Consider the following 18,962-nt stretch of genomic DNA (forward strand, 5'->3'; position numbering starts at 1 on the left):
CGCTTTATAATTCGAATGTCTCTCTTGCCCCTCATTGACCTCCGAGCAGGCAGGATTCTGGCCAAGGGGGTGGGAGACGCCCCCCTTCCTCATTCACAACAGGCTCAGTAACCGGAGACCAGGCGAAATGTCAGAGAAGTCACCGCCGCTGGCAGTATAGCGAGTTAGACGGTTAATGTATAGACACGGCGTTCAGAGTCATGGGATCAGCTAGCTCTTTGGTTGCTAGTTGTGGAGTAACTTCTGGAAACTTTTGAAATTAAATTGGAGTAGAAAATAGAGTCCAGGAGTCGTGAGATTAGTAAGAGACGGAGATCAGAAGAGCTTCTTGTGTAGAATGTGACAGAGGCACATTGTTTCTAGATGTAAAGCCAGACATGGCATTGTAGCCTACAGATAAATGTAGCGATCCGGAAGCTTGGAGTCCTCATGTTTGCTGGTACGGCGTTCGTAGGCACAGGTGCCGGCACCGACCTGGAGGTACGAGGCCACCCAGGAGGTTTATGGAATATCTGTGGCTGCTGTGGTGTCATGTTTTTGTTAGTGTGCTCCCTCCTGCTTGTGTCCTGTATATCTTTTTATGTCTTTTGGTTGCTCTTGTTCACGTTGCTTCCGTAACCCAGTATATGGCTTTTTAGTGACACCTGATCTGCTTCCTCCCCACAGCCGGACCTGCTGAATTTCAAGAAGGGATGGATGTCCTTGCTAGATGGCAACGGAGAGGTGAGAACCTATGCCCTGCGTGCTATGTGATGCCGTGCTGAGGGGGTAACCTATTAACTTGTTAGTAGAACGGTATGGATAACTGGGAGGCTCTGCGCCAGTCGTAGTTCAGAATAACGTCCCCCCCTGCACCGTGCAATTCTACAAGCGATCAAATTCGATTGGATCAATTAAATCCGACATGTCGGATCGGGATAGTCCGATCTATAGTGTGATCGATTTTGCATTGAAAACCAAAATCACACTATCGATCGAATCCTGATCGGACATGTCAGATTTAATCAAACCAATCGAATTTGATCCAGTCGAATTCTATTGATCAAACGTGGAATTGCATGGTGTAAAGGCGGCTTAAGAAGTTGCAAGGCCAGTAAGCACCTGAAGGATAAACTGTTGTATTCCACACCATGGTGCACGTTTCTGGCTGTGTACATGCGGAACCTATCCGCTTTTTTGAGCGTTTAGGGCAGGCATGGGCAAACGCGGCCCTCCAGCTGTTACGGAACTACAAGTCCCACAATGCATTTGTTTTTGTTAATCATGAATTCATTGTGGGACTTGTAGTTCTTTAACAGCTGGAGGGCCACGTTTGCCCATGCCTGGTTTAGGGAGCGCTTTAAATCGCTAGCAATTTCCCTAAACGCTCTGCCAATGTAAATAAATTTAGCAAATTCCACAGTAGCGAGTGCGATTAGCAAAATCGCAATCGCAGGACATGAAGCATTTTGGGAGCGTTTGCGCTTCAATATAAAGTATACTGTATAAGCGCTGGCAAATTGCTCATGAATTTGTGTGCGATTTTAAATTACGGTACTGCAAACTGTAAAAAAAATTATAATTTTGAAAGGACCAATCAGAATTAAAATCACTAATCGCATATTGCAGGCAAAAAGTGTACAACTTTTAAAATCACTACCAAAATCGGCAGAAAACACTCATGAAATCGCTTACTCCAAAAACAAGCTTTTGCAACGCGTTTCGCGGGTCTATAGCCTGCTTCCTCAGGCAACATAAAATTAGGAGCAACCAATATGCCAAAGAGCGGGTATAGCACCTCTCTTTGTTTTACATAGCACTTTAGTACGAGGAAAAACTGAAACCGTTTAAAAGTACAAGCTTTCGGGTACCTAGTTCCCTTTTACAGGCCAATTCAGATGTTAGCTGTAGTATCAGTGCCAAATGCAAACATGGTAACCATAGTGATCTCAAGAACTGTTCGCTGGCAAACCATTCCCCATGCAGCGACTTCTGGGTCACGGAGGTCCGTCAGAAGTGCGCTGGTGCTGCTCCGATGGGGAACAGTTTGGGACATCACTAATAACCAACTATACTGACTTTTATTATTATTTTATACGTTATGTAAGCACTGATGTGTCAGGAGTCAGTAATTCTACGCTAAGTAACTGCATTAAGTAAAGTGAAACAATAACTGTATTTTGGCTGGTATGCAATGCTGCAAATATGATGAAGGATGTTTTGAGGTTGAAGTATAAATGGTGGTTTGGATTCATTATATAAACCTTTAATTAGCGAATGCCTATTACCTTACTCATCATGCGCTGAGCAGCGTTGCTGGGATCAGTGACTGAGTAGTGTGCTCAGGCCCTTAAAGTGTAACTGTCGGGCATAAAATCAAAAATCAATTCTTTATTTTTATCTGCTAAACAAGTAATAAGGATGTTAACCAGGCAATTTCAAAAGTTAAAATCTATTACTTTTCTTTTTTGTCTTATAAATGATCATTCCCCAGTTTACCTAAGGCTCCATTCACAGTGCATCAGTTACGTTGCAGAAAAATTCTGCATGTGAACTTATTGCCCATACAGTTCTATGGCCCTGTTCACATCTCTGCGTTTTAACTGATGGCATTATTCTAACTCGCTGCATGCAGGCTTTGTACTAAAGTCTATGTCCAGGCTCCATTGCAGATCACACTCATTATGTGTGCATTATGTAACTGACCACTGTGGACCTAGCCTGACTCTTATTTGGTACTTTGCCTTTTTTTTTTTTTTTTTTGCTTCCTTATTTCGCCTCAGACTTAACTAATGTACAGAAGCAAAAAAGGACAACCCAGCATGCCTTGCAACTTCCTTTGTGCGGCAACGTACCAAATAAGAGTCAGGTAAACTGGGGAATGATCATTTATAAACAAGAAAAGTAATGGAGATTTTACCTTTTGGATTGCCTGGTTAGCATCCTTATTACTTGTTTACCAGATAAAAATAAAGAATTGATTTTTGATTTTATGCCCGACAGTTGCACTTTAAACATGTTCTGCCAGCAGGCATTATGGGTAATGCTGTTAAAGGACAACTGAAGTGAGTTGTATATGGAGGCTGCCATAGTTACTTCCTTTTAAACAATACCAGTTGTCTAGCTGTCCTGCTGATCTCTTTGGCTGCAGTAGTGTTTGAATCACACACCTAAACAAACATGCAGCTAATCCAGTCAGACTTCAGTCAGGGCACCTGATCTGCACATGCTTGTTGAAGGGCTAAGGCAAAAAGTATTACAGGCAAAAGATCAGCAGGACAGCCAGGCAGTTTGCAGTGTTTAAAAGCAATAAATGTCAGTATCCATATCTCTCTCACTTCAGGTGTTCTTTAAAGCCTAGTTCCCCCAACCCTGTCCTCAAGTACCACCAACAGTGCATGTTTTGCAGAGAACCACAAACATTCACAGGTGGGGTAATTAGTGTCTCAGCAGAGCTGATTAACTACCTCTGTGGATTTCCACAAAACATGTACTGTTGGTGGGCCCTGAGGACAGGGTTGGGGAACCTGAATTGATGCAAGATAAACCTTAGGTACATGTAGTACTAGCTCTACTAAGAAATTGTCTCAAGTCAGTTTCTGTATTTTGTCTGTTTATGCTGTTTGCAATTTTACCTCTTCCATGTAGTATGAGAGATTACCTACACAATTTGCTCATAGTATAAAACATTTGTTGACCCTCATATGATATGAAAGTGATAAAATTGGCCAATCAAAATTGGATGTGTAGGCACCCAAAAATGTTTTCCGAGCTTCAGCAATCTGTTATCGGACATACATCCATCTTATGCCGTCCGCCAGGCTTGTCCTAGTCGGCCTCCGCACCTGCTATACTGTGTTTGCTAAGTGGTGAGATTGATAAACCCCGTTGTACATTGTTATACCTGCTATTGATATTACAGTTGCTCTGTTAGGGAACAGTCCAGCTACAGGAGAGCATGTAGACACAAGCGCTAGAGGGAAACTATTTACTACAGACAAAAGAAGGACTTCTATTCACTGAATGACAGTACTGGAGCGATTTTTAGAGTGATAATGCAAATGAAAAATCGCAGTCGCTGGCATTTGTGATTTGTGATTGCGATTGCTAGTGGAAAATGGCCCTAAAGCAATACCAGTTGCCTGGCTGCCGTGCTGATCCTCTGCATCTAATACTTTCAGCCATAGACCCTGAACAAGCATGCAGCAGATCTGGCGTTTCTGACATTCTTGTCAGATCTGACAAGATTAGCTGCATGATTGTTTCTGGTGTGATCCAGAAACTACTGCAGCCAAATAGACCAGCAGGGCTGCAACTGGTATTAACCACTTGAGGACCCACCCTTTACCCCCCCTTAAGGACCAGCGCTGTGTTTAGTGATCTGTGCTAGCTGGGCTCTGCAGCCCCCAGCACAGATCAGGGTGCAGGCAGAGAGTTTAGATCACCCCCCTTTTTTCCCCACTAGGGGGATGATGTGCTGGGGGGGTCCGATCTCTCCTGCCTGCATGTGGCTGGCGGGGGGGGCACCTCAAAGCCCCCCTCCGCGGCGAAATTCCCCCCTCCCTCTCCTACCTGCTCCCCCCCCCCCCCCCGGAGATCAGGGCTGCACAGGACGCTATCCGTCCTGTGCAGCCAGTGACGGGACGTCCCCTGTCACATGGCGGCGATCCCCGGCCGCTGATTGGCCAGGGATCGCCGATCTGCCTTACGGCGCTGCTGCAATGTAAACAAAGCGGATTATTTTCGGTTGTGTTTACATTTAGCCTGCGAGCCGCCATCGGCGGCCCGCAGGCTATTCACGGAGCCCCCCGCCGTGAATTGACAGGAAGCAGCCGCTCGCGCGAGCGGCTACTTCCTGATTAATCAGCCTGCAGCTGGCGACGCAATACTGCGTCGCTGGTCCTGCAGCTGCCACTTTGCCGACGCGCGGTATGAGTGCGCGGTCGGCAAGTGGTTAATAGGAAAGGAATATGGCAGTCTCCATATTCTTCCTACTCCTGGTTCCCTGTAATGTTGAATGTTCCCACCCATGTGTGCCTGGCAGCTAGATGTATTTCTCTCCAGCCTGCATACACACACAGATCGTAGCCAGTGACCACAGAACTGGCAGTGAGACGAGATGTCGTAATTAAGTTGATCTTGAGGGAAACCGCTGAGTGTTTCTATCTGGCAGTGAAGTTACATCTGCCGCTGTTATCTAATGCAGCTGCTTGTACTGTAAACACAACATAAAGAATTCCGTACATTTCTTAAGATATGAATTCTTTAAAGAGAACCCGAGGCGGTTTTTACTAAAGATAATAGGATACAGAGGCATATTCTGTGCACAATGACACGCCTCGGTGTCCTTGTATTGCAGTTACCAGGCAACCCCCCCTCCAATCGGAAGCTAAGTCGCCACCCGGGAAGTACTCTCTGGGTCGCGGCACAGCTTCCGATTGGAGAAAGCTTACAGTGGCGGGGAGCGAGGGGCAGTGGCGTAGCAATAGGGGTTGCAGAGGTAGCGACCGCATCGGGGCCCTTGGGCCAGAGGGGCCCTTCCTCAACCACAGTATTAGCTCATTATTGGTCCTGTGCTGGTAATAATCACCTCTATAGATGCTTTGAAGTAGTAATCATTAACAGACTGTTCCCCATCCCCTTCTTGCACCCCTGACACTGTGGATGACCTTGGCAGGTTTTGTTGTGCCGTATTAAGTGTTACATATAGAATGTAAAACTCGCACCGGGGCCCATAGCTCCATAGCTACGCCACTGGGGGACAGAGGCGGGAGGCGTGCAATGGAGGAGGTGGAGGAGGAGCAGTGAGGGGGGGGGGGGGGGGTCTGGCAGTGGCAATACAAGGACACACGGTGCCCCCCTCTCCCTGCCCAGTCATTTCTTATAATAAAAGGTTCGTTTTGACAAAACAGTCGTCCCGTCGGAGGATCATGAACATGCCTGAAAAAACGCTTCTAAGCGATATCCGTAAACATGCTGCCTAGCTTATTATTACTCTTTTATATACCACTGGCGTTTCCTCAGTGTTATACAAAGTGCATTGTACAAGTCATGTGACTAACTGTTCCTCACAGGAGCTCAGGCTCGAGTTTCCACCAAAGTCTAGGGCCTCCCATTCTACTGTTCTGTTTTAGGGAGAACTTTCATGGGAACCTGGGAGTGTGAATGCCAGCCAGCGAGCCAGGTTGCCGCCCAGCACAACTTTATCAGGCAGCTTCTGTCTCTTTAGCTCTGCAAAGAGTCACATGATCAGAGGAAGGCGCAAGAGCTCCCCCTTAAAAGGCAGCAGCTGATTTAGCAGTAATTTTTCAGAAATGACAGGATTGACTGATTACGCAGCCTCTTGTATCTCTGTAAGTTTTGATTTGCCATTGGGCTGTTGTATGACTCCTGTACTGTGGCAGCATTATGTCGGTCCACACAGGCCGGTTGCAGAGTGAAATGCTTATGGTATATAATGTAAGAATGAGAGAATAGTGTTTGTATAATTGCTGAAGATTGAATAATTGTTCTTGTTTTCCTAGTGGAAGAAACACTGGTTTGTGCTGACGGATTCCAGCCTCAGATACTACAGAGACTCCAACGCTGAAGAGGTGAGAAAATCCATGTGTGGGTTGTGGCAGGAGATTTCTATCTGTCCATCGGAGTCTTCTTGGGGTTTTATGTAAGGCTAGATTCACACTTATCCTTGTAGCTGGAAAGTGTGCTGGTTAAGGTGAACCCGAGCTGAGCGGTATACGGAGGCTGCCATATTTATTTCCTTTTAAACAATACCAGTTGCCTGGCAGCCCTGCTTATCTATTTGGCTGCAGTAGTGACTGAATCACACCAGAAACAAGCATGCAGCTAATCTTATCAGTTCTGACAATATTGTCAAAAACCCCTGACCTGCTGCATGCCTTTTCAGGGGCTATGGTTGAAAGTATTATAGGCAGAGAATTAGCAGGGCAGCCAGACAACTGGTATTGCTTAACCCCTCCTGGCGATCAATTAAATCCGCCAGGGAGGCAGCGCAGCACTATTTAAATTTTTTTTTTTTTTTTAAATCGTGTAGCTAGCCTAGCGCTAGCTACATGATAGCTGCTGAGTAGCGGCATCCCCCCGCCCTTTCCGATCGCCTCCGGCGATCAGGCCCATCAGGAAATCCCGTTCTGAACGGGATTTCCTTTAGGGCTTCCCCCGTCGCCATGGCAACGGTGCGATGACGTCGTGACGTCAGAGGGAGCCCCGATCCACCCCTCAGTGCTGCCTGGCACTGATTTGCCAGGTAGCGTACGGGGTTTTTTGGGGGGGGGGGGGGGGCACCCTCTAATGCGGTGGGTAGCGGTGAAGCGGCGGCTATCGGAGGTTACACACAGCTAGCAAAGCTGATCACCATAGCAACAGGGACGTGAGCCCTTCTGTCCCAGTTTGAAACATATGGTATGGCTCTCACAGAATTACATTTTTAAAATATGTGGTGTTTATGGCTCTCTCAGCCAAAAAGTTTCCTGACCCCTGTTTTAAGGGCTCCGCCTCTGACGCAGGAGACCAGTGTTCGAATCTCTGCTCTTTCTCGGCTAGCCAGCACCTATTCAGTGAGGAGACCTTGGGCAAGACTCCCTAACACTGCTACTGCTTACTAAGCGTGACTCTAGTGGCTGCAGCTTAAGCTGTTTGAGTCAGAGGAAAAGAGCAATATAAAATGTTTTTTTTGTCTTGTCACACTTTGCGTGTTTCTTAATGTATGCATAATGTGTGCGAACTGCTCACACTGTACACAGTGATTCACTGCCTGCATGCAGCAAGTTACAATAATATGATCTGTTACAGTGCAGAGATGTGAACAGGCCCATAGGAGACTGTCGGGCAGCTGTTATTGTTTAGAGGGGAATCAATATGGCAGCCTCCATATACCTCTCACTTTAGGTTCCCTTTAAAGGATACCGGAGCACATAACTCTACTAGAAACCGGGGGAGCGAGCAGGCATGTAGGGGGAGCTGTCCTGATGCCCACCGCTCCCCCTGTTCTCCTCTGCCCCCCTCTTTTCATACCTGTAGGCCCTTCGGAAGCCTCTTCTGGGTCACTGCGCCTGCGCTGGCCGGGCTGCGCACATCTTACAGCCTGCGGCCAGGTGGGCCCTGCATGTGACTTCAATAGTGACGCCATACGCATGCGCAGAGCGCTCCCTGCCCCAGCTGTGTGCTGTAGGATGTGTGCAGCCAGATCAGTGCAGGTGCAGGGATGCCCTCGCCCCCTCCTCTGGAATGCCATTTCCCAACACCTCTGTCACTCTCCAACCTTACATCTTTAAACGGTCCTTACAAGTTCACTTTTTCTGAGAAGCATACGCTCTAAGGCCCGGTTCACATTAGCATTCCAGGTCCGGCTTCCCCGAACCCGGAACGCTCCGTACACAGCGGATGGTGAATGGATACATTGTTAATCAATGTATCCATTCACAGTCGTGCGCCGTCCGGATCCGGGAACGCAGCTCCGGGACGGTCCGGCTTTTTTTCCAACATGCGCTGTTTTTCAGTCCGTCCCGGTGCGGCTGCAGACCAGGGCTGGATCCTGACCCTTCGCATGCGGCCATGCTGTGCAATGAGAAACGGATGTTTCTCATCACACTGGCAATAGGACCGGATGCTTCCAGCACCGCTCCTATGCCACTTGGGGGGCCCGGACTACACGCCGGTATCCCCCATGCTTGCAGTGCCTTTCCGGCACTGCAATGTATCTAGTTCCGGCTACTTTATTGTAGCCGGAACTGATACATTCCGGATCCGCAACTTGTGCCGCCTTGTGGCCACTGCAGAGACCCGTACGGTCTCTTTGAGGCCCCCGGACCCCCGAACACTTGCGGACTCGAACCGCAAGTGTGAACGGGGCCTAATTGGGCCATTCCCCCTTTGACCTCTTTACTAGATAACCTAAAAACACACTGCCTCTAGTCACCCTCCATTCCTTTAGATTATAAGCTTGCAAGGGCAGAGCTCTCTCACCCTGTCTTGGAATTTATGTTGTTCATTTTGTGTACATTTTATACATCGTTACTTTTAAAGGGTATCCGAGATAAAGTTTTACTCATTGCATAATTGTGCCCCTTACATGTAGTTTATAGGGCATTCCTCAAGCCAAATACTTTTTTATTTTTATTACTCTAACTCCGTATAAACTAAACAAGCCTCGCCCACAGCTCCTCCAGCGCCTAGGAATTCTGAGTCCCATGTACCAAGTGCTCATGGGAGCTCAGTCTGGGGAGGAGCAGGTTTTTCCCGAGGAGGAGGAGGTGTTACCAGCCAGAGATTTCAGAGGCGGAGGGAGAGGAGTGGAGCTTTCACAGACTGAGGGGTGGAGATGTAGAGCAGCTTGCCTGTGTGATGACCAGCAGAACATGGCTGCTCTCATTGTATCACAGGAAGAAATAATCATAAACTGTTGAAGCTGATTGCAGCTAGATTTGCTGTGTAAAGTAAACCATCTAAACTTTAGATTGTGTGTGTGTGTGCGTGCGTGCGTGCGTGCGTGCGTGCACGTGTGTGTGTGTGTGTTTACATATTTAGTTTTTCATCTCGGATCTGCTTTAATTACCAGTTCTGTATTTTGTTGTGTACCATTATCTGCAATATTATGTTTATTTCTTACTTTGTACAGCACCACAGAATATGTTGGTGCCTTATAAATCTATGATGGTGTAGAAAATGATCATGCCTCTATACTAACATGAGTAAGGTAATGCTAACTGAGACATACTCTCTGCTTCTCGGTGATGCAAACCTTTTCATACTCTTCATGTTTGGAATTCTTGAACGTTTGAACTGAGCTGACGAGTCTCATGATGGCCCCGGGCCACAGATTCCTCCTCTCTCTGCCGCAAAACACTCTGCTGATCAGTGGAGACAGTCTGTGAGGTGTAAGGGATTGTGCAAGTTTCATGCAAATTAAATGCAGCTTGGTATTTGGACCCATCCAAACTGGTTAAAGGGAAGGTTCATGGTGGCTGTTAAAAAAATAAAAATGCCCATCCACTTACCTGGGGCTTCCTCCAGCCCGTGGCAGTCAGGACGTGCCCTCGGCGCCGCTCCGCAGGCTCCCGGTCCCCTCCGGTGGCCGACCCGACCTGGCCAGGCCTGCTGCCAGGTCGGGCTCTTCTGCGTTTCAAAATGCGCCTCACAGGGGCTCGCTGACGTCATCGGACGTCCTCCGGGCTGTACTGCGCAGGCGCAGTAGTTCTGCGCCTGCGCAGTACAGCCCGGAGGACGTCCGATGATGTCAGCGCGCTCCTGTGAGGCGCATTTTGAAACGCAGAAGAGCCCGACCTGGCAGCAGGCCTGGCCAGGTCGGGTCGGCCACCGGAGGGGACCGGGAGCCTGCGGAGCGGCGCCGAGGGCACGTCCTGGCTGCCACGGGCTGGAGGAAGCCCCAGGTAAGTGGATGGGCATTTTTATTTTTTTAACAGCCACCGTGAACCTTCCCTTTAAAGGATACCCGAAGTGACATGAGATAGACATGTGTCTGTACAGTGCCTAGCACACTAATAACTATCCTGTGTTCCTTTTTTTTCTTTCTCTGCCTCAGAGAGTTAAATATCAGGTATGTAAGTGGCTAACTCAGTCCTGACAGGAAGTGTGACCCTCACTTATAAGAAATTTCCCTTTTTATCTCTTTCCTGCTCTCAGAAGCCATTTTCTGCTAGGAAAGTGTTTTATAGTTGGAATTTCTTATCAGTGAGGGTTACAATGTAGTCACTTCCTGTCTGAGTCAGGACTGAGTCACGCACTTACATACCTGATATTTAACTCTTTCAGGGAGAGAAAGTAAAAATGGAACACAGCATAGTTATTAGTGTGCTAGGCACTGTACATACACATGTCTATCTCATCATGTCACATGTCACTTCGGGTATCCTTTAACGGAAACCAGAGATGAAGCGTAGTGAACGTTTTATACATACCCGGGGCTTCCTCCAGCCCCATCCGCACGGATCGCTCCCACCCCGCCGTCCTCAGCCTTATACAGCTCCAATACCGGGTCACGTAACTTCGGCCAGTCGTGGCCAGTTTTACGCATGCGCAGTGCGCTCTCTCTGTCTTTCTGGCCGAGAATAGTACTGCGCCTGCGCGTGCTCAGACTGGCTGAAGTGACGGGACCCGGTACAGAAGCTGAAGAAGACTGAGGACGGCGTTGTGGGAGCGATCCGAGCGGATGGGGCTGGAGGAAGCCCCAGGTATATATAAATCGTTCACTATGCTTCATCTCTGGTACACTTAAAAAACAAAGTGCATTTGAGTGGCCCAGTTCCAAGCTACAAACAATTTGCATTAAAGAGAACCTAAAGCAAGTGAAACAATAAACAGTTGAACTTATCTGAGGCTTCTACCAGCCCCCTGCAGCCGCCTTGTGCCCGCGTCGTCACTGCGCACTGCTCCAGTCCCCCGCAACGCCCCTTTTTCTACTGGAGGCGCGGCCCTGCTCCCATGCCTTCCTATAGTGCTCCCGTGGAGGGGAGGGCTCTGCACATGCGCAGTATGGGGAAAAACTCAACCATGCATGCGCAACGATCAGGAGGCGCCGTCTGTTAACTGAGCCACACAGCTGAAAGAGGGGCAATGCGGGCGACAGGAACCTTGCGGAGTGACGACGCGGGCACAGGGCAGCTGCAGGGGGTTGATAGAAGCTACAGGCAAGGTAAACTTTTTTTTTTTTTCTTATGACCACGAAACATTGTAAAATTTAAAATAAAATATATGTGCATGCACAGATAAGTACATTTTTTTTCGAGAGTAAAATGAGCTGTAAATTACTTTTCTCCTATGTTGCTGCCACTTACTGTAGGTAGTAGAAATCTGACAGAAGTGACAGGTTTTGGGCTAGTCCAGTGATCTGCCAACTTGGCTCTCCAGCTGTTAAGGAACTACAAGTCCCACAATGCGTTTGCCTTTATGAATCATGACTGTGGCTGTCAGACTCCTGCAATGCATTGTGGGACTTGTAGTTCTTTAACAGCTGGAGAGGCAAGTTTGCAGATCACTGGGCTAGTCCATCTCTCGATAGGGGATTCTCAGCATGGCCTTTATTCTTTATAGAGACACTCCTTGAAAAAGATTCATACAAAGATGCTGGACAGCTTCCCTGCTCGCTGCACACTGATTTGGCAGTTGGACAGAGCAACTGCCATTCACTAAGTGCTTTTCAAATAGAGAAAACCCTGAGAATCCCCCACGAGGAGATGGACTAGTCCAAAATGTACTTCTTATTTCTAGTTGTACTCGTGTATTTTAAATTTTACAATTTTTGCGATAGTGCCCCTTCTGTTTAGGTTCCCTTTAAATGTGCGTGCAAGTCAGAATTGTGTAAATTTAGGGCCCGTTTCCACTATCGCGGTTTCCACAGCGATTCTGCAGAGTTTCCCCGCACATGAATCGCACGTGGAAACTCTGCCATAGGGGATAACTGCGCCGCGGCCGAATCGCTTGCGGGAGCGATTCGGCCGGAACCCCCCTCAGGATTCGCGGCGGAGGCTGCGAATCCCATAGCCGTGCATGGCACGGCTCATGGGATTCGCCTGCGATCCCGCCCACCCGCTCAGTGGCGGCGTGCGTCTACGAGGCGCACGCCGCACTAGTGGAGACGAGCCCTTTACTACCATTTGCTGATCATCAGAGGTTGTAAAGTACTATGCTGGGAATCCACGATGAGATTTTTCTGCAGATTTACTGTCTGATCGACTTTCCGAGTGATTTTCTAATATTATCAATTTCCATTCACTTCTATGAGAAACCGATCAGAAAAATGAAAAAAAAATCATATCGGGCCTGTCGGAAATGATCTATCAAGCTATCTATCTGCCAAAACATCTCCTGCTGTATTCCCAGCATTAGAGGCAGAGGATCAGCAGGACAGCCAGGCAATCTGCATTGTTTAAAGTGGAACTTACTACAGGTGATGTGTAATTATCATGAACAATTTCATTGTTATTACACTTTTACATAAATATTATGTACCCCCTGTGAGCCACATAAAATCCTTTGAAGTTAAAGAGGAACTGTAACGACAAAACTGCCCCTGGGGGGTACTCACCTCGGGTGGGGGAAGCCTCAGGATCCTAATGAGGCTTCCAACGCCGTCCTGCGTCCCTCGGGGGTCTCGCTGTAGCCCTCCGTACAGCCGTGACGCAATATTTACCTTCCTGGCTCCTGCGCAGGCGCTCTGATGCCTCTCGGCGCCGAAGTAGGCGGAAATACCCGATCACCGTCGGGTCTGCTCTACTGCGCAGGCGCAAGTTTCCGGCGCCTGCGCAGTAGAGCGGACCCGACGGAGATCGGGTATTTCCGTCTATTTCCGTGCAGAAAGTCGCCACAGCGCCCCCGCTGGAGCCAGCAAAGGTAAATATTGAACTGACAGTCGGCACAGTCGCCGGCTGTTCGGAGGGCTGCGGCGAGACCCCCGTGGGACAGAGGACGGCGTGGGAAGCCTCATTAGGATCCAGAGGCTTCCCCCACCCGAGGTGAGTACCCCCCCAGGGGAGGTTTTTGTTGTTACAGAGTCTCTTTAAAGAGAACCCGAGGTGGCTTTGAAGAATATTATCTGCATACAGAGGCTGGATCTGCCTATACAGCCCAGCCTCTGTTGCTATCCCAATCCCCCCTAAGGTCCCCCTGCACTCTGCAATCCCTCATAAATCAGCAGAGCAGCCGCCGCCGTGCATCTCTCACATGTGATTCTCTCACATGTGACTCGGCGGCGGCTGCTCTGCGGTGCTGCTCTGGAAGTGCTGCCGCTCTCTCTCCGTGTCAGAGCGGTCAGCTGTTTGTGGTGCGAATAGATCGGCACCTGGTCCTGGGGGGGGGGGGGAGAGGGGGGAGAGGGCAAACATAGGCATGCTCTGCATGCTCGTCATCAGTATCTGATATGCGGCTTTGCGTCGTTAGCGTGGGCAAAAGGCTACATAGTAGCAAAATTATATTGATTTTTGCAGAACGCATTGGCTTTTTTGATCACTTTAATACTAAATAAAACATTGCTGTACAGATTTAAATTTCACTTTGGGGGCTAACGGTTACTCTTTAAAAGGAATCAAATATGGCAGCCTCCAAATCCCCCTCCCTTCAGATGTCTTTTACCTTCCTAGGTGAATTTGGTGAATGTTTTTGAGAAAATCTCCCTTCTCTTGCGGCTTGGCAGCCTTATCAGAGTGTATATTCAGAGCATTGTCTTGTATGAATTATGCATACACAGTTTTGTAATGTTGGTAAATATACCTTGTTGAAAGGAGACACCGGGTGGGGCGATGAGATACATTTTCTGATAAAAGTTGGGTGGGTGTAGGTATTAAGGGAGTTAACAAAAGGGTTAATTGGCTAGGTAGGTGTGAAAACGTTGCTGAGGGAAAAACAGATTTTTTTTTTTACTTGTCACTTTTAAAAAAAGTTAAACTTGTCAAACTTCCTCTTCATTTTTTTTTTTTTTTTTTTTTCTCTTTCTAACTTTGAATCAACAATTGCTGCTATTTGTTATAGCAGCAATCATCCACTTTTAAACTGGAGTGTGCACCAGCATGCATGGCCTTTCAATCCCAGTAGTGGGATCTATGAGCAGGAACCTACACCAGTTCATTTGGACCAACTCGCTAAGTAAATTGCATAAACGCCAGCAAACTTTAAGTGGATCCGAGATGAACTTTTACTCATTGCATAATTATGTTCCTTTCCTATTGTTTATAGGACATTCCTCAAGCCAAATACCTTTTTTGTTTTTGTTTTAATACTCTAATTCCCTATAAACTAAACAAGCCACGCCCACAGCCTTCCAGAGAGCCTTGGCAGTAGCAAGGGCTCATGGGGAGCTCAGTCTGGGCAGGAGGAGGGGAAGGTATTACTAGCCAGAGATTTCAGAGGCAGAGGGGAGGAGGTGGGATTAGTTTTTTTTCACAGGCTGAGTTCTCAAGATACAGATAAGCCTGCCTCTGTGTAATGTTTACAAACAACATGGCTGCTGTCATTGTATCACAGGAAGAAATAATCATATTCTATTAAAGCGGTTTGTAGCTAGATTTGCTGTGTAAACTATCTAAACTTTAGATAAGATATACAGACAAGTTACTTGTTATAGTTAGTTTTTCATCTCGGATCCACTTTAACATGCACTGTCTGCACGCGTTGCTATCTCCGACTCCTCAGTTTATGAAAACTCTGACTCCAGGTACCCAAAATTTCTCCTACTCCTCGACTCCGGCTCCTTAGTCTGAGGCTCCGTTCACACCTAAACCGCAAAACGCCGGCAATTAGCGTTTTGCGGGAGTGATTTTTCTGCGATTAACGCAGAAAAATCACTGGACACTGCAGCATTTTGGGTGCGATCGCGATTAGTAGTGCTATGCATGCTAATCGCGATCGCTAATCGCCGGCAAACCGCTGCATGTGACATATTTGCGGTTAACACTAACCGCAAACACGGCAGTGAGAACACTGCCATAGTGTTACATGTGCTAGCGGTTTGCCTTGAGCGAGAATCGCGCGATTCCCGCTGAAGTGTGAATGGACCCCAATACTTACCAGGGTTGTGGATTTGGCACAAAAATCATTCGACTCAGACTCCTCAGTTTATGAAACCTCCGATTCCAGGTACCCTAAATGACTCCGACTCCTTGACTCTGACTCCGCAGCCCTGGAGCAGACAGCGCATAAGTGTGCTAGCGTTTATGCCATTTAATGAGTTGCGTAACTCGCGATATCCATGCATCACGTATGTTGCTGTTGCACAAACCATGTAAGCACGTATCCTATTGCAGCAAGCTGCGCAATTTTTGTAACTCGCTACGTAAATTGCGTGGATGCTTTCTGTCTGCACACGTTGTGTTCAGTGTAGCTTGCAAATTTTTGCAGTCTATTTTCGCATTGGAAATAATTTCGATTTTGAGAAAATATTTCTGAATATACATTGTATTTTTGCACTATGGTCAAAGGGAACACATATTTTTCTTTCTGATGTGAAAATTTGAAAGAAAAACCCCAAAACAGGTAATTCTTACGGCGAAAAGCTTGAAAATAGTTTTATTTTTAGAGTGAAAGATACAAAAAAATCACAAACTTAGTACAAAATGATTTTTGATGGCATTTTCGCCCGAAAGTCGACTTTTACATTTTCGCAAAAATTTATGTGAAAAGAATATCGGCATTTTCTCTCATTACTGGTTATGTTTACTGCATTTGTGATAATTTACCCCAATCAGGGGTAGCAGTCCTATTTTTTCCCTCCTGGTTTTGGCTTGTCAACATTATTGTCGTGGCTGAAGGCAGCTGTCTGGATAGCACAAAACTTCACAAATGACTAATAGTGAAGCTATTTCTGGTAATTAAATAGAACGTTGTTGCTGCGGCGGGTTTTATACCAGTCGTGTTTTCATTGCAGGATGTGTACTTTAGAAGCAGGCATTTTGGTGTTGTTACATGTGTCATTGTTTTGGGCTCTGGTAGGGACTCACCGGGAAACTATATAACCCGTAAACAAGCCACACCCTAACCCTGACAGTGACCCACTCCAAGCTAATCCTCTAAACCAGAATGCTGGGAAGTGCTGGTGATAATTGTGCTGGAATTCCTGTGCCTGTGCAGTTGTCACTGAGAGGTCAAACCTCAGCAGAGGACACTGAGGAAGGTCTGTCACTGAGATGGTAACCCTCAGCAGAGGAAACTGTGAGGAAAGTCTGTCACTGAGACTGCAACCCTCAGTCGAGGACACTATGAGGAAAGTCTGCTACTGAGATGGCAAACCTCAGCAGAGAACACTGAGGAGAGTCTGTCACTGAGAGTGCAAACCTCAGCAGAGGAAACTGTGAGGAAAGTCTGTCACTGAGAGGGCAAACCTCAGCAGAGGACGCTGTGAGGAAAGTCTGTCACTGAGAGTGCAAACCTCAGCAGAGGACGCTGTGAGGAAAGTCTGTCACTGAGAGGGCAAACCTCAGCAGAGGAAACTGTGAGGAAAGTCTGTCATTGAGAGGGCAAACCTCAGCAGAGGACGCTGTGAGGAAGGTCTGTCATTGAGAGGGCAAACCTCAGCAGAGGACACTGTGAGGAAGGTCTGTCACTGAGATGTCAAACATCCGCAGAGGACGCTGTGATGAGTCTCTGCCACTGAGAGGGCAAACCTCAGCAGAGGACACTGTGAGGAAAGTCTGTCACTGAGAGGGCAAACCTCAGCAGAGGACGCTGTGAGGAAAGTCTGCACACTTGCGATTTTTGAGGGCTAATTTGCTTTTCTGTTAAATTAACTCACAATTTCTTTCCTTAAAGTGAACTCAAGGCGAGGGGTATGGAGGATGCCCTTTTTAATTTATTTTTAAAGTGAACTTAAAGCATACTTAAAAAAAAAAAAAAAAAAAAAAAAAAAAAAGCCAGTTTTACTTACCTGGGGCTTCTACTGCCTCCCTGCAGACATCTTGTTCTTGCGCCGAACCTCCAGGTTCCCGCCTTGGCTGTTCCAGTTCCGCCGACTGAGCCTGTCGCTGGCCATTGCGCCTGTGCATTCTAGGCCATGTGCGTCCTTGTTCGTCGCCGTGAGCGTCTTGTGCAAGTGCAGTGCGAGAAAATCTCTAATGCGCCTACGCAGGACGCTCCCAACGACTAAGCACGAACCAGGACTCGCATGGCCAGGGCCGTGCAGGTGCAGTGGCCAGCGACAGGCTGAGTCGGGAAAATAGAAAATGGGGCGGGGAACTGGAGCACCAGCGCAGGCACAGGACGTCTGCAGGGGGCTGCTATAAGCCCCACGTAAGTAAAACTGGACCTTTTTAAGTACACTTTAGGTTCCCGTTAAGTAATACCAGTTGCCTGTCTGTCCTACTGATCCTCCTACAGAACTTAAAGAGAACCTGAACTGAAAATAAAAAGTCAAAATACTTACCTCCTGTGTAGTCTACTACTCAATCTCTCTCCTCTCCTGCGTCCCATTTGTCCACTGTGATCAATGGATTTCTCTGTCCTCCATTTTAAAAATGGCCATTACCCCATAACAGCTTCCTGGTCAGCACACTGTTAAACTATAATATCACCCACTTGAGCCACAGGGAAACATGGACATTACCTTGCACATTCAGTTGTAACTGACAGCTGCTGATATATAAATGACAGCAACTGGTATATTTCAGTTCTGACAAAATATTGTCAGAACTGGAAGGGATCACTGTAAGAAGAAAATGGTGAGCTTCTGAGAGGAACTGACAGTGAGGTAAGTATGAAAAAATTCATCTGCAGCTACGTCATGTGTTTATTTTAAAATTCCTTGCTTCAGGTTCCTTTAAAGGAAACTTGAGATGAACCGGTACCTTTAAAATAGACATACCCCCAAAAGTGTGTGCCAAATAAAGGCTATTCCTGTATTTATTTATTTTTTTTTTGCTCTCCTGTGCTCATTTCATTCTTAATTCATTTTTATCCTGTCTAAAATCCAAGATGGCCGCCATCTGCTTCTGGGTCGCTGTGTGATCAGCTGTATGCCCAGGCCCCCATGCCTCCTCATTGCACTCCCGTGCACGGCAGCATTCTGTGCATGTACAATATGGAAAATTCTCTACTGCGCGATCAGGGTATGCACGGCTCGGGGATGCACATGTGCAGTAGCTGGCAACTGGCGGCTACTGACAGGCCATCTTTTTAGTGGCCTGAAAAAGTTGCCCGTTGCAGGTCGGAGGGAGTCAGGAGGTCTTTATGGGCGCAGGGCGACTCCAGGAGGCTGCAAGAGATAAATGATTTCACTTGTGTGATTTACCTCTCCTTATCTGCTTATCTCATGAATTCTCTCCTGATTTGTTTATCTAATGCATTAGCTCCCCTAAAGGTGCGTACACACGCACTACTGCCGCCAACGACAGGTCCGTAAGACCCTCCCGCTGGGCGGATGTTCAGCCGACAGTAGCACGCTGTTACGCACTGTCGGCGGATTGATAAGGCTGTTTCTGAATGATCCGCTGAGCAGATCGTTCAGAAACAGCCTCGTCAGTCCG

General features: G+C 47.4%; 1 protein-coding gene across 1 annotated transcript in view; it reads left to right on the forward strand.

The window, feature by feature from the left end:
- Positions 1-18,962, forward strand: part of TRIOBP (TRIO and F-actin binding protein) — an 88,647-nt gene that overhangs the window by 22,070 nt on the left and 47,615 nt on the right. Inside the window, exons 2-3 of the mRNA XM_068251421.1 lie at positions 667-723; positions 6,504-6,572. Coding sequence (XP_068107522.1) covers positions 667-723; positions 6,504-6,572 — 126 coding nt within the window. The remainder of the gene's footprint in view (positions 1-666; positions 724-6,503; positions 6,573-18,962) is intronic.

This window comes from Hyperolius riggenbachi, chromosome 9, assembly GCF_040937935.1.
Source record: "Hyperolius riggenbachi isolate aHypRig1 chromosome 9, aHypRig1.pri, whole genome shotgun sequence".
NCBI classification, from domain to species: Eukaryota; Metazoa; Chordata; class Amphibia; order Anura; family Hyperoliidae; genus Hyperolius; species Hyperolius riggenbachi.